The sequence below is a fragment of the Schistocerca americana genome, chromosome X, assembly GCF_021461395.2.
Source record: "Schistocerca americana isolate TAMUIC-IGC-003095 chromosome X, iqSchAmer2.1, whole genome shotgun sequence".
In the NCBI taxonomy this organism is placed as follows: Eukaryota; Metazoa; Arthropoda; class Insecta; order Orthoptera; family Acrididae; genus Schistocerca; species Schistocerca americana.
Window position 1 is genome coordinate 600,395,102 of NC_060130.1, and position 20,307 is coordinate 600,415,408.

Below are 20,307 nucleotides of genomic sequence, written 5' to 3' on the forward strand. Positions count from 1 at the left end.
AATACGTAAAGCAATAAAATCAGTTCCACAACCAAGACTGTTGGTTTCACCATAGTTAATAGGTACTCATAGTTCTGTGCACATAATTTCGAATACTATGTTCTACACTCACTCCTCTATTATATAAGTCACCTGATGGTGCGTTGTGGAGGGTGCTTCATACACCACTATCATTCCCCCACCCTCCCTTCCTCCTTCGATTCACAACAATATGCAAGAAGATCGGATAAATCTCCCTGTCGAAGGAAGTGACATGTTTGTCTCTTTTAGCTCTTGGAACTTTAACACAACATTCCCACGATGTACAACTTGTCTACTACTGGTGCTAGACGAGTATGTTCTCGATGTTCTCATACTGTCACTTTTAAAATGAACTCTACCTTGTGTATTAATTCTACCTAGCGCATACACCGATCTGATGAGAAATATTCTCACAGCACTTGAGACCAATGGTAACATTATTAACGTACTTTTACATGTCTAAAAAAATACTTCAATGAAATGACTAAACTCCAGAAGTAATGACAATTCAACGAATTACCTTTTTATAATGTACTTCAAAGTTTTGTATTCCAACTCAAACAAATGTTAATTTACTTCCTGATTTACCGTTTCAGTGATGTAGCTGCAGGTTTTTGCATTAAAACTTCTTGAGTAATGTAACTATCACAGTGATTGATGAAGGTATACATGCCCCAAGATATTTCAGTAAAATCACTCAGAAGAAAGAAAAAAATCTAGAATACTTAGGGGACTTGTACTTGATGACGAGATATTAAGCCATTAAATTCACCAAATGAAAGTAATTCTCTACACTGCAGGTTGCAGGCTGTAGATTATCTTCACACTTCTGTCTTAATACATTCAGCAAACCTCAGATGTCTACTTTCAAACGGTACTTTCATAAATACGAAAATATGGTGAAACACATTGTATTCATTCATTTTGTTACAGAATGGATCATTCTAATAGTAGTAATCTGCACTGAATTGGAATGAAGACTTCATAAGACATTCAGTGGTTTATCCATACACAACAGGAAAAATGGCAATGGTTTACCTCTAAACACTGTCATGAAGGAATATGTAATGGAAATGTATTACTATGCATTAAGAGGAAATAATCATTCTTATGTTGGTACAAGTAAAATTAAACAGACAAATACTGTTCTCAGGAAATGAACTGTAGTGTATACTACTAAGAAAGTATAAAAAACATGCACCAATTTTTAACAAAAACAAGAACAATTCAATACCACTGATGCTGCATGGATGAATCGCATGTGACTGAGGAGAATGCTAATTAACAACAACACTAAAATGATAATATTTTCATCATTGCTATACACAGCTGTACAATGCAAAACTGATTAAAACTAAAATATATGTTTTAACAATTTTTATTTTTATTTCACGAACAATCTATCAATAATACAGAAACAGTTTTAATTACGATGATTCCCAAACGGATTGGGAGAAATGTGGACTAAATTTGTGTGGTTCTTAGTTTTGTCATATCCGATATATTTTTATTTACTATTACAAATTTTATGGCAATTGAGATCCACATCACCTATGTGATTACTACACTCCCCAATACATACCACCACTGTAATGACCAGTCGTTACACATTAAATGTTCAGAGATCCTGAAGCACACATATGTATTCATTAAAATTATGAACTTTTCATGCAGCTACCATACTTCATTCTGTATTATCACACCACCACCACCACCACCACCACCACCACCACAACCACAACCACAACCATCCTGTTTCACCACCAACACGCTGCTGCTTTGAGGAGGAGGACCCCAACTTAAAATGCATGTGACACCATCTGTCTTCAACATAGTGCCACACAATAGAGGCATCAAGCAGTGCATAAGTAAGGAAATAATGTTTAACCATAGCCACCAAAGTATAGTGTTAATGTGGGAGAGAGAAAGCGAGGACAACAAGGTTACTTTTTTAATTTTTCATCATTTTACTGCCAATACCAATTCTATGTAACTAAATGCCACTGTTTGTCAATTTAATATTCCATTACTCAGCCATAAACTTTTTTCTGTCTTTTCTCATCAACAAAGCATGTTCCCTACTGAATCTGAACATAGATCCTTGCTGCTCCCACCCAACACAATACTCCACACAGTTTCTGAAATACTGTGCAATACATTGGAACCTATCCATGCCCCAACCATCCTCAATGCCATACACACAAAATTTTCATGTCCCAATAATGATTCTTGTCACACAGGCCTCATTCTCCTAGATCAAAGCCCTTACCCTCTAATAACTGTAGGAGCATACTCAATACCGTCTGAAAATTTGTCGTGCCTCCAATAACCAGCCTCTCTGCTCCCTGTCTAATCCAGAACTTGCCATACAGCCACTTCGACCTTACATCTCGCAGAAGTTTCAATCCAATGACTTTACCTTCAGCCTCATTATGTTGAGTTTCTCCAAGATCTATTTTCTTTGCCTACTCTGTACAACAAAAATGTTTCTATGCAACAACACTACTAGCCACAACCAACTGAAAGCTGACATCCTACCTTGACTCACCCAATCTGCAGTTTCAACTTACTGTGTAGGCAGAGTACCTAATGTCCTAAAATTGTCAAAGATGGAACACATTTTTTGACAGGATAAGAATGGGGGATGGATATCACCCCACTGACATGGCACATCCTCATCTACAAAAAATTTCATTGTTGTTTGGCTGAAAATGGTCTCCAAGTAGCTGAACATTACCATTTCCAGTCAAGGATCAGTTCAGTTGGACCAGATGCCTCGGTCCATTCTATGTCAACACAGCCCAAACCATTATGTAGCCACCAACAGCTTGCACAGTGTCTTGTTGACAACTTGGGTCCATGACTTCATGGGGTCTGCACTACACTCTAAAACTACCACCAGGTCTTATCAACTGAAATTGGGACTCATCTGACCAGGCCATGGTTTTCCAGTCACCTAGGGTCCAACCAATACGGTCACGAGCCCAGGAGAGATGCTGCAGGCATGTTGTGTTGTTAGCAAAGTCGCTCACATTGGTCGCCTGCTGCCGCAGCCCATCAACACCAAATTTCAATGCACTGTCCTAACAGGTACATTTGGCATATGCCCCACATTGATTTCTGTGGGTATTTGATGTAGTGTTGCTTGTTGTTTAGTGCAGACTGTTCGCCACTGAACTGCACATAGTGAGAGGAAATGCCTGAAAGTTGGTATTCTCGGCATGCTCTTTACAATGTGGATCTTTGATTACTGAACCCTCAATGATTTCCAAAATGGAATGTCCCATGTGTCTAGCTCAAACTGCCATTCTGCATTCAGCATTTGTTAATACCCGTCATGCGACCATTCTCGTGTCAGAAACCTTTTCACATGAATCACCTGGGTCCAAATGACAGCTTCGCCAATGCACTGCCCTTTTATAGCTTGTGTGCACGAAACTATAGCCATCTGTATATACATGCATATTGCTATCCCATTACTTATCACCTCAGTGTATCCATCCCCACAGCAATGACCTCACTGACATTTAACACTACATTTTGTAATGCTCTGTGTACTGGATCCTATTGTGGCTTTCTTCATTAACACGATCAACTGCATCACCAATTACTATTTTTTCACTGGAGAGTTCACTACATACAAATCTATGGTAAAGCAATAGACAACTATACACATTCCTAATATTAACTTATTCATACGCTATCAGGAGTAATACTCGCTTATAAATCCTGATCACAATGCAGGGTGTAATTCTTGCTAATAATTCCTAATCCTAAAACTCCTCAATGCAATTCAAACTCACTGACATCATCATCATGACACAGACTCAGTGTTAACATTCACCTTCCTCATTTCTATGGAATATCTAATTTTTCTTTCACACGGTTCTATTCTGCACAATGAACTCTCTCTCTCTAGGTGCCTACCACCTCTCTAAGGATGAGAAACCACCCCTGCCACACAATAACTCTCTCCTCTACAACCATGTCACATGTGAACACCACATCTGCAATGAGAATAAATATTTCTCACAATACACTAAAGGTATTGCCATAGCCATAGTGACCAAGAAAAAAAGAATTCCCAGACTTTTTCCTGGATTTACTGGCAAAAAAATACACTTTTTCCTAGGTAAAAATACACTATACCCCTAGTGATAGCACATTCTTTCCATGTTAAATGATAATATACTTTCTCTCGGAGCTGTAAACCTCACCAGCCAATGACAGCAGATATTCAGGGCAGGATGTGTGATGTAGTCAACCAGTCATTGTTAAGTAGCACAAACACACAAACAGGAAAAATTAATGGTTTAAATTAATATACACAGGGTACAGCGACAAGAAAAGCTAAGCTTTCACTCCAATATGTACTGTAAAAAGTTTTTTGCTGTTTTTTTACTACAGATGATTGGGCAGGATCCTAAGTGCACAGCTTAAATTGCATCAACTGAATATTTCTGAAAAGCACAACTATAAATTATATTGCTGTGCAATGAACATTTTATGGGTTACCTGGCTAAATAAGTGTTCAGCCCAGCACTTCAATTTTTCAACAGAAAAGTCAATTACATGTGAGTGTTTCAAGAACGCACTTTGCACTTTTTTAAGGATAATTATACTTTTTGCCATCATTATTGCATAATTTGTAATCTATAACTAATATAAATATAAGAAATTAACACTGAACCTTTGTCTTTTTTTTCGTGGGTGATCTCAACTATTGCTACATGGATTGTACCATTGTAGAAGATACATGTACAAGACTTGCCAAAAATATCTGCCCAACATCTTATAATCCAATATTGACCCAAATAAACTGAAACTTATCAGACGGTAAGTAAATTAAAAAAATTGGAAGGGCAAACTTTTATCATCAAATTACAGAGCATGCTACACTACACAATGGTGTCAATCTCAACATCTGCTCCACAACCATTTTCTCTTAATGGTGCAAGTAGGGACAGTCTCTGCAAACACATCCATTTGTCCAACAAACTTTTCCTCCCATAATTTGTTTAACTGTGAGGTAGGCAATCTTCTAAATACACTCTTCCTTTTCTTCCTTAGGATAGTGGACAATGGTTAAGAAGTACGGAGCTGTTGACTGTCACCTGTCAAATACTATCACCCACATCCGAAACCTATTCCTCCATGCTGGGGAGAGAGAGAGAGAGGTGTGTGTGTGTGTGTGTGTGTGTGTGTGTGTGTGTGTGTGTGTGTGTGTGTGTGTGTAATTTTGGGCACAGAGTTCATGTGTGCCTTGGTGGGAGTAGGGAATAGAGGGAATTACTCTCGCGCATTCTGGTGGGGAAAGCAAGTCTGATAACTCAATTACCATTAGTACCACATTTGTTTGCTTTATTAGCTGTTTTTCATCAGACATTTATGTGATAAAATGTCTTATCATACTACTGTTATTATTATATCAAAATTTTCCATCGCTGTATTCTTGCCCACACTGGCAGTTTCATAAAACCACGCAAGTCTTGAGACTAACCCCACCTCCCCCACAGCAGTACTAGCGTAATTTTTGTTTTATCATTAGTACAATAGTATTATTATTAGTAGTAGTAGTTTGACCACCAACATTTACAGGTTGTTTTTTAGTGCACACGCAATGTAGACTTAGAAATGTGAAGTTTATTTACACAGCAGAAACCTACTCACTATATCATTAAATACGTGCAGAACCGCAAATACCAAACCTTCCTAATACTGATTGTTATCCACTAGTAAAAACGTGAGAAAGAGTCAAATTTATTTGTTAAGGGGAAGCTAATACAGAAACAGAAGACACGAGCTCAAAAAACTAACAATAAAGTTATCATCAGAACTTCCAAACTGTGTGTACTCACGAAGGAATAAGTGGTGGTGGAAGACCAGCTCCAGACTGAGGTCTTCCAGGCAGTGATGGGGGAGCACGCTGCCCCTGTGCAGCATCTGGACCTGGCCTGTTAGGGATGTTCGGAGCTGGCCTGCTTGTTGCTGGTGGCGGCGGTGGAGCCCTAGAGCCAACAGCAGGAGTTGGCTGCATTGGAGTCCTCCTAGGACCACCAGGAGAAGGTGGTGACAGTCTGCATATCGAAAACAAAACAAATAAAAAAATAAATAAAAAATGTGAATGCATGTCCTTTCCAACAGTTGGCTGCATTATTTTCAGTATGTGATACATGATATTCCCAGATGATAAATTTGGGAAACGATACTATTTTCCCTCAACTGGGGATCACACAAGACACCAGTGTTCTAATATTATGATAGTTTATCATTTAATATAACTCTGGAGTATCTCCCACACCACAGTATTAACATCACAGATTTAAGACAAATGCATAGATCCTATTTTTATGATTAGAAACATTCATCTGCTTTTCATATTCAGACTACTGATAAGCCACGACATTATGGCCATCTGCTTAATATTGCTTCTGCTTGAAATGCAGTCCAGCAGCACTTCTGCATGGCAGCGATTTTACAAGTCCTCAGTAGGTTTTTGGATGTATGTGGTGCCACATATTTACACGCAGGTCATGCAATTTCTGTACACTATGGGCTAGTGGTTTTTGTGTTCAATTGGGTTCAGCTCAGATGAATATGGCTGCCAAGGCAACAAACTGAATTCACTTTCACATTTCTCAAACTACTGTAGCACTATTTTGGCCTTGTGACATGAACAGTTATCCTGCTGGAAAAGTCACTACCACCAGGGAACACACTGAGCATGAAGGGGCAGATATGATCCAGAATGTCTGCATAGTTCACAGCTGCCAGGGTGCCTTTGATTGCTACATGTGCCACAGAAGCTCATCTGAATGTCACCTACTGCACATTATTCATCTGGCCAAAGGACACATTTCTATTGACCCACAGATCAATCTTTATGGTCCTGTGTTCCTGCAATCTTAATTGATGATGTCAATGAGTCAACTTGGGAAGTCATCTGCTACAGACACTCATGTTCAACAATTTGCACTGAATGTTGTGCTCTGCTAAACTTGTGCCTGCACCAGCAGTGAACTCTGTCTCCAGACCTATAACATATCACTGCTTATCCTGCTTTACAGAGTGGGCAAGTCTCCTACCTCCATGTTTTGTGAGGAGGTGCAAATGTCAGGCACCTTTCACCTACTCATGGTTTCGCAGTCTTTTCACCGGTTTCTCTAGATGCACATGACAGTAACACACAAACAGCTTCGCAGTTTCTGAGATACTTTTTCCCAGGCACTGGGGCATAACAATCTACCCTACATGTAAGTCATTTATGTCAATCTATTTCCCAATTTGCAGCCAGTAGAATGATTCACTATTTGTTTCTGCCGCACTTGTATGCTTTCCTTATAGCATTACAGGCCCACAAAGCGTCAGGCAGTGTTCAGTCTTGTGATGTGTGCTGGTCATGATGCTCTGGCTCATCAACTTATATATTCTATCAGGAAAAGTTACATCTGCACTGATACAATTAGGAGCCCATCCTGTTTACTACTACTTTGAAAGATGATAATTCTATCAAGATATCTGTGTCAAAACCCTTAAGTGTAATTAAGATAATTCAGGGACTTTCAAGAAAAATGGCTGTGCGCTGCTGCAAATCCTTCAATCTTTTCACACTTAATATAAGTTATTTGATACTTTGTTTCCTGGGTAACACTTGCACTCTACCATGTTGCTGTTGTGTCAGCTAGTTATTTTTAATACATGTTTTATGTCTACATACTGCTCCTGTGTGAAGGAGTGAAGTCATTATTAGTGCATTTTTCCAATGCTTTGGTCATTTCAGACATTTTCAAGATCTTTTTTGCAAAATTTTGGTGTGGCTGTTTTTAAAATTAAGGAGGTTTAACACTGGTTTTCACACAGATGTAAACAATCATTGGTTATGGAAAGTTATTTTCTGCCACTAACATAGCCTACCAAGTTTAACACTTATTATCAAGCAAAATTGTCAGTTGTTCTGATATTAGCTGCTAACTAAATCCAACACATTTTGCAATAAATCCTGAGAGGCAATAATTAATACATAACAGAATTTATACAGCAAAGATTTAGTTAACTGCTGCCTTCTGATTCGTGATGTTTTATTTGATAAAATGGATATGTGACTGCCATTTTCTCTTTACATCATTAAAAATATTATTTATCATCTAAATGAAAATTTCATACTTCATTTATTAGCAGATGTGTAACAAACTTCAGCCTTATTCTGGTCTTGTTTTTCTTTGCTTCCCTTTTAAGTTACTCATATCAGTGTCATATTCAGGTCTACATTTTTTTTATTTTCATGTTAATACTTCACTGTAAATTGTACAAATTTTATGTCTGTAACTATAGAATGACCTTGTAGGTAGATTCATTCTCTTTTCTTGCCAGTTTGTTAACAACAGAAGAGAATAAACTTGTCTCTATGCTTTTCCATTATACTGATAAATCTCTCTTACATTTGGGTCACAATACCTATTTATTGCTAAATGAGGCCACTAACCCCAACTTTTCCTGGTGCATATTACTTCTGCTAAGGTTTGTGTATTACTGGCATCTTCCAGCACCTCATTTACTGAAGTGGATTCTTATGCATACTGTACCTTATGACACTATTTCTTCTTATCAAATGCATGTACATTTTCTTCTGTTTGTCAGTTTAACAGCCTAATATTGAATTCTATATTTTCCTCTAACTCTCCACTTTCGTGCTTGTCGCTCATTCATGCACAGGGACTGGAACATGCACTTGAGGTTACATTTAATAAGAACCATCTCACTTATGAGGGATACTTCCAAAATGCTGAATTCTTCTCAGTTAATTTAGAGTAGCTCAACTCCCATTTTGAGTTATTCCTGTCACAGATATGGCAGTCTGGCCACTATTCATACTGAGCACACTTTATCAATAGTACAGGAATTTATGACTTCTAATCTTCTGTTTATTGTATTATTCTGTATTTATTCATTTATTTTTCCCCCTCTGATTGTTTATCTATTTTTCTTCTGTTAACAATTTCCTCAAATATTACTTGCTGTCACTACTATAGTAATACAATAGTTCCAATGCTAATCAATCTAAGCTGCACTAATCACTAATTACTTAGTTGACACACACACACACACACACACACACACACACACACACACAAAAATAACTCTTACATTAACTATCCAGGAACCCGATGTATTATGAAAGAAAAACATATCGCACACTAAAGCAGGAAGGGCTTTTTGTTATACATTGTAATCAATGTTTACCAAGGTTTCCCAACAACCTGCAAATAGGGCATGTTAAAACTCCTAGAAATTATGACACTACACTAAAGTGTCACGCATTTTTTCTCCATATTTTACAGTTCACATCAGAAAACATTCCTATGTTACCTTGGGTTTTCCAGGCCAGAAACAAGCCAGTCATTCTTCACAGGAGGGGGAACAGGCGTTGATACAGTTGCCATTGAAACATCTCCTATAATTCTAAGTGCTTCTTTACAGGCATGATACATTCTTAGCATCTCTTCCCGCTTAAGAGCCTCTTCAGGACTCTCTTCCATCATTTGTCCCTGCCAAAATAGGAAAGATTGAAAATATAATATACCATGATTAATGAGCTTAGATAAACACACACAATGTCAGGTCAATTAGTGTCAGCCTCACAATACTAAGTATTGAGGAAGATGGGGAGAAGGCTACCTCCATTTATTGGTTAATAGTTAATCACACAAGCAAATAAGTGGTGTGTTCAAAAAGTAATGGGAATTTTGTAATAGTGTGTATATAAGTGTGTTTTATGCAGTTTTTTAGTTGGTGCGTTGGTTAACATATTTGACAAGTTGTACAATTCATTCTCCGACTTCCTGCTGGGTCAATTCAGGGTAAAACCTTGAGGTTTCGACAATTACCTTCATTGTCTTCATAAGAAGCAACTGACTGTCTAAACTGCTGCTTTGGCTCCTGTTCCTGATCGTTGGGTGCAAGTGCCACACAGCCGTATAAGTGTGTCCTCCACACCACACTGGACAGTGATGTGCCAAACGTCAAACAACAACAACAACAACAACAACAACAACGACAACCACAGTAGCAGCAGTGAACAATGCTCCCATCTTGCCCATACTCTTTCATGCAACATGATAGGGCCACGTGCCCTAAGCACTGGGCTACTTGCAGCAACTGTAGGAAAAGAGGACATATAGCACCTGCCATTCCCAGTCCTCTCCTACATATATGGACATGGATGTTAATTGGGTGTCCCCAGTGCTTCTGAATAATAAACTGTCTATTGAATTTTAAGTTATGGACAAAGTGCTTTGACTACACGTGGACATGGGTGCAGCTGTGACACTGCTCAACACACAAACTTATGCGGACTTGGGATCTCCAGTCTTGTTCACAATTACTCAATGTTTAATGAGTTACAACAACCAGCATATACCAATTTTGGGGCAATTTACAGGTTCCACTGTGTGTAGAAAAGATTGCTATATGGTATGGCAGGTGGCAGTTGATGCTAAATAACGAAAAGTGTGAGGTGATCCACACGAGTTACAAAAGAAAGCCATTGGAATTCGATTACTCGATAAATAGTACAATTCTCAAGGCTGTCAATTCAGCTAAGTATCTGGGTGTTAAAATTACAAACAACTTCAGTTGGAAAGACCACATAGATAACATTGTGGGGAAGGCGAGCCAAAGGTTGCGTTTCATTGGCAGGACACTTAGAAGATGCAACAAGTTCACTAAAGAGACAGCTTACACTACACTCGTTCGTCCTCTGTTAGAATATTGCTGCGCGGTGTGGGATCCTTACCAGTTGGGATTGACGGAGGACATCGAAAGGGTGTAAAAAAAGGGCAGCTCGTTTTGTATTATCACGCAATAGGGGAGAGAGTGTGGCAGATATGATATGCGAGTTGGGATGCAAGTCATTAAAGCAAAGACGTTTTTCGTCACGGCGAGATCTATTTACAAAATTTCAGTCAGCAACTTTCTCTTCCGAATGCGAAAATATTTTGTTGAGCCCAACCTACATAGGTAGGAATGATCACCAAAATAAAATAAGAGAAATCAGAGCTCGAACAGAAAGGTTTAGGTGTTTGTTTTTCCCGCGCACTGTTCGGGAGTGGAATCGTAGTGAGATAGTATGATTGTGGTTCGATGAACCCTCTGCCAAGCACTTAAATGTGAATTGCAGAGTAATCATGTAGATGTAGGTGTATAAATCTGTGGTTTGTTACTTGATTTTTCTGGTAGTGGATGGTGCTGGTGCCTACAATTTATTTGGTCTGGATGCTTCAATGCTTTTGGTTTTTCCAATGTGGGTACAGTGCACCTTGTTTCCAACCAGGTCCTTCACCAGCAGTTAGATTCACTGTGTTCCCAGTTTTAGTCTCTTTCCAGGTGGGTTAGGTTGTGCCACTAACTTTATGGCCCACAAGATCCTGAAACCTATGGTCCAGATGTGCTTTTCCCATGCATGTACTATTCCAGTGGCCCTGCACGATCAGGTGAAATCAGAATTGGACAGGCTGATGTCGTTGGGGGGTCAACAACCTATTACGTTCAGTCAGTGGTCTATGTTCCTCTTGATTGTTAAAAAAACCAAATGGTTAGCTTTGCCTCTGCAGCAACTTTATAGTTTTTCTCTAAAACTGTTTTACCTGAAGCCCATTCACAGGTTCTGTTGGGTCACAATTGTAAAAGGCTCCGTGTACCAATATCTGCACTTCCCGTTTGGTGTGGCTATCGCCCATGCAATTTTTCAAAGGCCTAAAAAAAAAAAAAAAAAAAAAAAAAAAAAAAAAAAAAAAAAAAAAAAAAAAAAAAACCAACAACAACAACTGACAATGTCATTTCGGGGTGCATCAAATGTATCGATGACACCGTTGTAAGGTGCATCCATGGAAGAGCATTTACACTAATTATGCTCCTTGTTCCCAAACTTGCATCCTGTGGGGTCGTAGTGCAACTTGGTAATGTCACACCTTTTTCAGCCATCCATTATGTATTTGGGGTCAGAGGTTTCTTGGGATGGTGCAAGGCATTTTACGTCGTCATGTCACCGTGTCACAGCTCTGTCTCACCCTTCCAATATCGAAAAACCCCTAGCATTTTTACGGAAAATTGCCTACTATCACAAATTCATTCCAGGTGTGGACATGTTGGCCCAACCTCTCCACGAAATGCTTTGTAAGGATGTTCCTTTGCAGTGGACATCGCCCTGTGAGCACGTATTCACACTTTTGAAATCTAAATTGCATTCTGTTCCATGTTTGGCTACCTTCCATTCCAGCCATTGCATGGTCTTGGCTACAGACACCCTCAGTATTGCCTTGGGGCCATTTTTGTACATCGCTATGAAGATGGGTATGAACGTCCACTACCTTAGCAGTCAAAAATGCTATACTCCACTCAGCAACACTACTCCCAAGTCGGAAGGAAGCACTTGCTATCATCTATGCCCTCAAGCACTTTCACATATTCTTGTACGGATTTTTCGAACTCATTATGGACCACAAGCCTTTAGTTTTGTTGTTTAATCTTCTGCTTCATTGCCACACAAAGCAACCCCCCCCCCCCCCCCCCCCCCCCCAATGGGTCTTGTTTCTGTCTCGCTACAACTATAAAATAAATTAATTGTTAGCCTACTATGCAGAACACCATTGCCAATGTACTGTCCCGGTGATGGGGCTGGATCCTACTTTTGATCAGAACAATCTCTGTATTTACTTGGATGCTGAGGTGCAACATATTGTGGAAGGGAATCCTTGTATGGGCTCCTGGATTACAGCTACTGATGCTGCCGATATGGTTTTACACCAAGTTGTTCACCTCGTTCAGTACAGTTGGCCGGACAGGCCTCCAGGCAGTGCTTCTGATCCTTTATGTAACTATTTCACACACTGTCACCATCTTTCAGTATTTGATGGTTGTGTTCTCTTAGCTACGGGTGGGCTATCACCTGAGGTTGTGATCCATGCCGTCCTACAGATGGATTTGCTTCAGCTCCTACATCTGGCACATTGGGGGAGATGGTCCCACACAAAATCACTGGCCCGTCAACACATGTTCTGACCCAGCAGCAATGAGGATCCTGTGCATCTTTTCATGGTCTGCCCTCAGTGACAGTGCAACAGGCAGCACTGCGGGCGGCATTATCTCTGTGGCTGGCACTGTAGCATCCTTGGGAATGCGTCCACATTGACTTTGTGAGACCATTCCTAAATTCTTACTCATTGTTAGTTGTCTATGCTTCCCCTAAATTTTTTTCAGTAGTTTTTCTCGCAATTCCCTCTGTCCTTCCACATCAACCGCAGCTATGGTTCAGACCCCTCTCAAAATTTTTTTCTACTGAAGGATTGCCTTATAGGCTTGTGACGGATAACAGTCTATAGTTTATATCTCCGATTTTAGATCTGCACCCGTCAAGGCATTCACCAAATGACAGCTCCTCCTTTCCACCCCCAGAATGGCTAGCCCACACATTCAAGGATCAAATAAAGAAGTATGTTGCAAACTCTTCCATGGACTATAACTTGACACACTTCTAGAGCTCCTACAGGTTTACCCCAGTGGGGGATCAGAGTCCAGAAAAGATGCTCCATGGTCACCAGCAACGCACCCTGCTGCACCTGCTCATGATGCTCATGCTGCCCCACAAATGTCCATCGGTGTGGCAATTACGCTCCTAGCTATGTGGTCTGCACCCTGGTTATCGGCCACTGACTGACTGGATTCTGTCCATGGTCCACAGCTGCCACAGCCACCGCCTCTATATGGTGGGCACAAGCGAGGGGGCTGGTGATGCCCTATCACGATGAGCTGCTTCCTTCTGCCATGGTGAGGGCCATGGGGCCATCACCGCCACTGCCTTTGCATCGTCCCTCAGCACCCATTCCAGCCTCGTGGAGCATCCCTGTTGCAGAGGGGCAGTCTCTACCTACTTCTGGATTTCGCCATCTCCCGCCTTTCCTTCAGGGTCCAGCACCCTGACACATACTGATGGACCTTAAGGTGCTTCACTGCCACCTGTGCTGCTGGTGCCAGCTGGGCCATCACCATTGGGTCCTTAACCACGAGGATCTCTGGCACACCCGCACAACTAGCTGGTGCCTCCAGTGTCAGCATAGTTCAACCACACTGACGACCTGGACAATGAGATGCTGCCAGCACCCTTATCGCCAGTCCTCTCTTACAGTAATTCAGAGGAGGGCAGGGGGTACGTCAGCCACCATGTGTGTCTGCTGACTCAATCGTTCCACCCCCACTCACCAGTTCTGACCCAGAATCTGTTTCCGCTGCTGCCACCACAGAACCCATGGATGCGTCATCAGTTGCCACAATGCCCACATGGAGCACCCTTTTGCCAAGAGGGGAGGATACTACAACCCTGTACGCAACATCTGGATACACACCATGGCATCAGACCACCAGTGCAATGCATGCAGAATAGTCCGCAAACGGCAGCTGTGTGGGTCAGCCACAAGAGGCTGCCTGTGGTTGGTCAGAAGACTAAATCTTCCCACTGGACGCATTCTGGATCATCAAGGCTGAAAAAGCTCAAGAAGTGTGGTCAAATTTGAAGGTTATGGTCACTGTGTTATACGATGTTAGTCGCATTGTGCACCACGACGTTGTACGAAGAATAAGTGTACTACTTACAAGCTAAAAGCCATTTCTGTGAAACAATTGTGTGTGTGTGTGTGTGTGTGTGTGTGTGTGTGTGTGTGTGTGTGTGTGTGTGTGTGTGTGTGAGAGAGAGAGAGAGAGAGAGAGAGAGAGAGAGAGAGAGAGAGAGAGAGAGGGGGGGGGGGGGGAAGTAGATTTCTGGCCAAACAATTCATCACTTTTGCACGATGATCATGCACCTGCGCAGTTGCTCGTTAGTGAATTTTTGACCAAAAATAATACTGTTCTCATGGCCCAGCCTCCATATTCACTGGATACAGTTCTACGACTTTCTTCTGTTCCCAAAAATGAAGAAACCCATAAACGGCCACCATTTACAAGAACAGACAAGATTACAAATATATCACTGAGGTAGTTTAAAGCTAATGTAAAGATCTGAGTTCCACAAGTATTTTGAGGATTGGAAAAAAAGCACTGGCATAAGTTTATAATATCTACTGGGGGTCAATTTTTAATGGGTTAATATAGATGTAGATGAACATAACAAATTCTTTCCAAAAACCAAAACTTCCTCTTTTTTTTTGGAACAAAACTTGGATTTAGTGACAAGAGCAAGAGAATGGTGGTTGTTATTGCTCTCTGGCTAACTTTACAAAATGGAAGGAGAAGCTGAATGATATGGGAACAGCAACTAATGCGACTAGTACATGGTAAGAAGTGACCATGTGGAGTATGAATCTGAAGATTTTTGTGTCATGCCTTGGTCTTGTGTCATGTGTTAGACCATTGTCATTACTTCTGTGTACAGCAGATCTCACTGATAAGGATGATGCCATACCTCATGAGGCTAAACTATGTGGCTGTTACCAACGAAGTGTTGATTTAACTGTTCATCATTTGTACGAAAACAGATCATCAGCAGTATATAACCCAAAATTCACATGGCTAATGATTTAACAGCAGTGGGTACACGATCTACCTATTTTATATCTTCAGATGCCCTAGCTTGTAGCTGTGTATTCAGAATAAAAGTACACAACATTCACTTAATTGTTTCTAGATAGATGACTAGCCACTCTTGGTGGGGGGGGGGGTTGTAGGAGGGGGGGGGGGGGGGGGGAGAGAGAGAGAGAGAGAGAGAGAGAGAGAGAGAGAGAGAGAGAGAGAGAGAGAGAGGTTTACTCTCATTTGGCGTGATAAAAATTAACTGTCAGACAACAAGTAAATGTTGACAAAGAGTGAAAAAGGGATATGACCAAAATGTAATTAGTAATTAAGCAATCTCTTATCCCATCACCAATGAAAATAATATATGTTGTACGCAACACACACAGTACATATCACAAACATCGCACTGTTAGAGAAAGAGAGTAAAAGTAAAAATTATAAAGAAGAAACTTTCATTTCATTATCTTAGGTGGGGGTGGGGGGAGAAACACAAAAGACAATTTTCAACTTTGTCCATGAGGTTATTAGCATGTCATGGAACTCTTCACCCAAGTTCTGGTCTCTGAAGTTCTAATTGTGTGTAATATACGTAATTAAGAAACTAAGTATAGTATGGGTGTTCCTTAACCTTGAAAAATGCTTGTTTAACACTGGAGCCTACACCTGCTACCAATGTTTTAGGAGACATTACCATTTATATTATTAAGACACTATGTCATAAATACTTAATTATCATTCATGTTATTTGTAAAACATCCTGCAAAAACAAAACAGTTTTCCACTGACCTACAAACAAAATACACGAATTAACCAAAAGAGTTTCTTCTAGGTTGGATATTGTGCCTTCACTGATGTTACAAATGCCTTTCAATCAGCAAGACCTGCCAACTGAGCTTCTCATCCTGAGTTCCTAGAACCAGAGGTTCACAAAATATCCCATTTACAACTGTGCACTATTTGTCAGTCATTTTGTCATGTGATGCTTTGCACTTCCTTTTCTTTCCTTGTCACTTGTCTCTGCTCTGGCATTTTGAGAATGTGTGCATTTCATGGCATTCTACACAGTAGTATTTCCTTCTATAAGGGCATGCTGAAGAAATTCCTCCAAATTTTTTTTATGGGAAAACTCTTAACACTTTTTAAATAGAACAAATGGTATTAACATTCTACATCTTTATTCTTCATGTCTATATATTTATTTATCAACATAAGCACCTTGGCAACAAACATTTCTTCCAACGAGAGACCAGACTGTCGATACAATCGCGGTAGAATATTTGACTTTGTTGACGGATCCCCAACCTCTCTGGTTGCACTGCTTCACTGCTTACAAAGTGAAGTCTTTGAAAGTATTCAATATGTTTTGGAAACGGATGACAATCAGATGGAGCCAAGTCAGTACTGTATGCAGGGTGATTGATAACAGTGATCGCAGTGCACTGGACTGTTGCAGTGCTCATTTGTGGTCTAGCACTGTCGTGCTGAATGAGAGGGTATTCCATGTTTAACTTGATTACAGCATTGTTTCTCACACACCAATGTAGTTTCATTAATGCACGCCATGTTACACTCCACAATTCAGAGTCCTCCAGTGACAGAGGGCTACAAATACGTAGACACAAAGAATAAAGATGAAGAATGTTAATAAAATTTGCTTTACTTAAAAAGCATTAGGAGTTTCCAATAAAAAATTCATAGGCATTACTTTTCAGCACCCCCCCCCCCCCCCCCTTCGTAGTTCAAAAAGTGGATTAATAGTTTAGTGTGAACTAATTTTTGTTTTCTTTCTTTTCAAACATCTCTCAACACATTATGTTTACACCAATTTATTCATCCTCACTATGTTCATCACTACTTTCACATAAATAATTCTATTTCATTAAAATCACAGTAGAGTAAAAAATTATCACTATCATCAACAAACTTATCCTCTCTATCTTTTATAAACCCTGTCCACTCACTTGTGGTCCCACATTAGAATATCGTGAGGAGTATTCATTGAAGATTAAACAAGTTGTACTAAATAAAACAGTGCAATCCAGTACTCAATGTAGTATATGGATCACTCCATATTAGTTCAACCATAAAGTCATTTTTTTCTCATCCATCTTCTCAGATTCTGACGAAATCTGGCCAATTTGCTCTTCTTTAAGAAGAAAAATAACTGATGATATGAGACATGAATAAGAAACTAGCCTAAAATTTCCAATATAGAAAAAAAAAAAAAATACAGCAAAGGAACAAAAAGACCCACTTATTTTGTTTCTCTATGTGATATCCTATGCTTTGAAGATTATTTTGGGAAGAAAATTTTGAAGATTATCCCCTTCTTTTATACAATACTCAAGGTAATGAACCATTTTTTTAAATACTTTGTAGTAAACAATTACAAAAATTTCACACATATTGGATGATTAAAGAAGAAACTGTAATTTATTTTCAAAATGTTAACAAGAATTATTTCACATTATCACAGTGTTAAAAATTTTAAAGTTTAAAAAGTTTGAAATGCTAGAAAGTGGAAAGCACAGACAGAGATGAAATGCTAAAATATGGTATGGTTGCTTATTTCCATATGCAGAACAAATCAGTCACGTTTCATCCCAACCTGGGATAGTGGGCAAGATGGCTTGCTTGACTTCGCATGGATTTTCCCACATCTTACTTCATTTTAACCATTTTCTGACTTATACTCTTTTTTCCATAACAGCCTAAAATCACATATATAAATATAGTGTGTCACTGCAGAATTAGAAAAGAAGCTGAATTACCTGATCTCCAGAGGCATACAAGTGTGCCAACAGCTCACCATTGATAAAGTCCTTTGTATTGTTGATTATCATTAGCATGATTGCTTTCGGGACAAGATCCCTAGTTGTCTTTGTAACTATTTTCATGTAAGAATCAACCAAATTCCTGATTGTTTCAACTTGGCGCTCCAGCTGTGGATCCATCGAAGAACTTCCTTCCCCAGCGCCCTGTTGGTTAAAAATACATTATTTTTCTATTCAGAGGCCAGAGAAACACACTAACACACCATTTTTACATTATATTAGAACAGACTCCATTTTCACTGAGATCTGTTAATTTCAAACTCTACAATCTACAACTACTAAAAAGATTTCAAAGTGTTGTGCACAATCCCTAGCACTACCTGAAAGACAAATTACTTCATGCAAATTAACATGTGCAGACCACACCCTACAACTAAATACTCTAACCATTACTTCTGCTGTGATCCATAATTACAAAGGTTATCAAATTCATTCCTTCAAACTACAATAAATGGAGTAAATTGCTTACATAAAACTTTATATAGAACTCCATTATTTGACTAAGAGAGAGAAAGAGACACACAAAAATTAATGTATTTCATGCTTTTGGAACATAAAGCTGTTGCTCCAGAAATTAATGAGCATGAACAATGTAGTAAGTGTTGGTGCATGTTATTTAAGGATGAGTATGTCAGTCAGCACACAAGCAAACAACATACAAAACTGAGTAGTTACTAATGTTCCATAGTTTTGGAGGCAATGTAACATACAGAACAGTTGCCACGAGTAAGAGCAAACAAGTTAGAGAGAGAGAGAGAGAGAGAGAGAGAGAGAGAGAGAGAGAGAGAGAGAGAGAGGGGGGGGGGGGAGCAGTAGGGTAATACAAGGAAAAGAAAGTAATGAGAGAATGGAACATTAAGTATGTTACTTTTTTTTGAGAAGGGAGAAGAAAAATCCTCACAATCACTAATGGCACAAAAAATTTCCTTAACACAAATCCCACTACCTATCCTGAATATGTACCGTATTTCATAGCTGTGCACGAATACATTATGCTCAACGGAGAACGCAGAATTTACATATGACTCTGCATTTGTTATTCACAAAATGAATGTGGATAGGTTTTGCACACAGTGCTGCAAGTTAAAAAGTGGATCCTGAATACTATTACCATAATCACAGTCAACAAATTATGAAAATTTAACAAAAAATATACTCATCCAACCATCATGACATACACAACACAGTACTAATCAACATTAATTTTTAATTTTGGATGTAGATACTGAAAAAAGAGACATTATCTTTAAATGTTTAAACACTAAATCTGCTATTTATTTTTCACTAAGTAGCTTCAATGATAAAGGGCACACTTATGATACGGTTCATATTGTGATTACTTATGTATTTTGTATGCAGGAATATTAGGGTAGATAGTTCTATTTATGTCATGACACTTAAGGTACCTCAGATCGGTGTTAAAGGGTATCATAACTTAATCTATGTGCATAATATATATTTTTCTTAATTATGGTACATTCATTATCCAGCATGATGTGATCCTCGTAACAATAATTTACATATAATAGAGAATTTCTTCCTACTGGATTATACTGTGAGTCACTGTGGTTTATTTATCACAGGTGTTATCATAATTTTGACATACTGATGCAAAGAATTTCATTACAAGCTCTTATACACTGAAGAGCCAAAGACACTGGTACATCTGCCTAATATCGTGTAACACCCCCGCAAGCACGCAGAAATGTTGCAACATAACATGGCATGGACTCCACGAATCATACAGGGCTGTCCACGAATCCGTAGGAGTATGAGAAGGTGGATATCTCTTCTGAACAGTACGTTTAAAGGCAGCAGAAGTGTTTAAACTCAGAAGAGTGTTCCTGAAGCCACTCTGTAGCAATTCTGGATGTGTGGGGTGTCGCAATGTCCT

At 39.4% G+C, this 20,307-nt stretch overlaps 1 protein-coding gene across 1 annotated transcript in view; it reads right to left on the minus strand.

The window, feature by feature from the left end:
• Nucleotides 1-20,307, minus strand: part of LOC124556480 (dynamin) — a 117,747-nt gene that overhangs the window by 23,034 nt on the left and 74,406 nt on the right. The window contains 3 exon segments of the mRNA XM_047130434.1: nucleotides 5,880-6,098; nucleotides 9,388-9,566; nucleotides 18,351-18,557. Coding sequence (XP_046986390.1) covers nucleotides 5,880-6,098; nucleotides 9,388-9,566; nucleotides 18,351-18,557 — 605 coding nt within the window.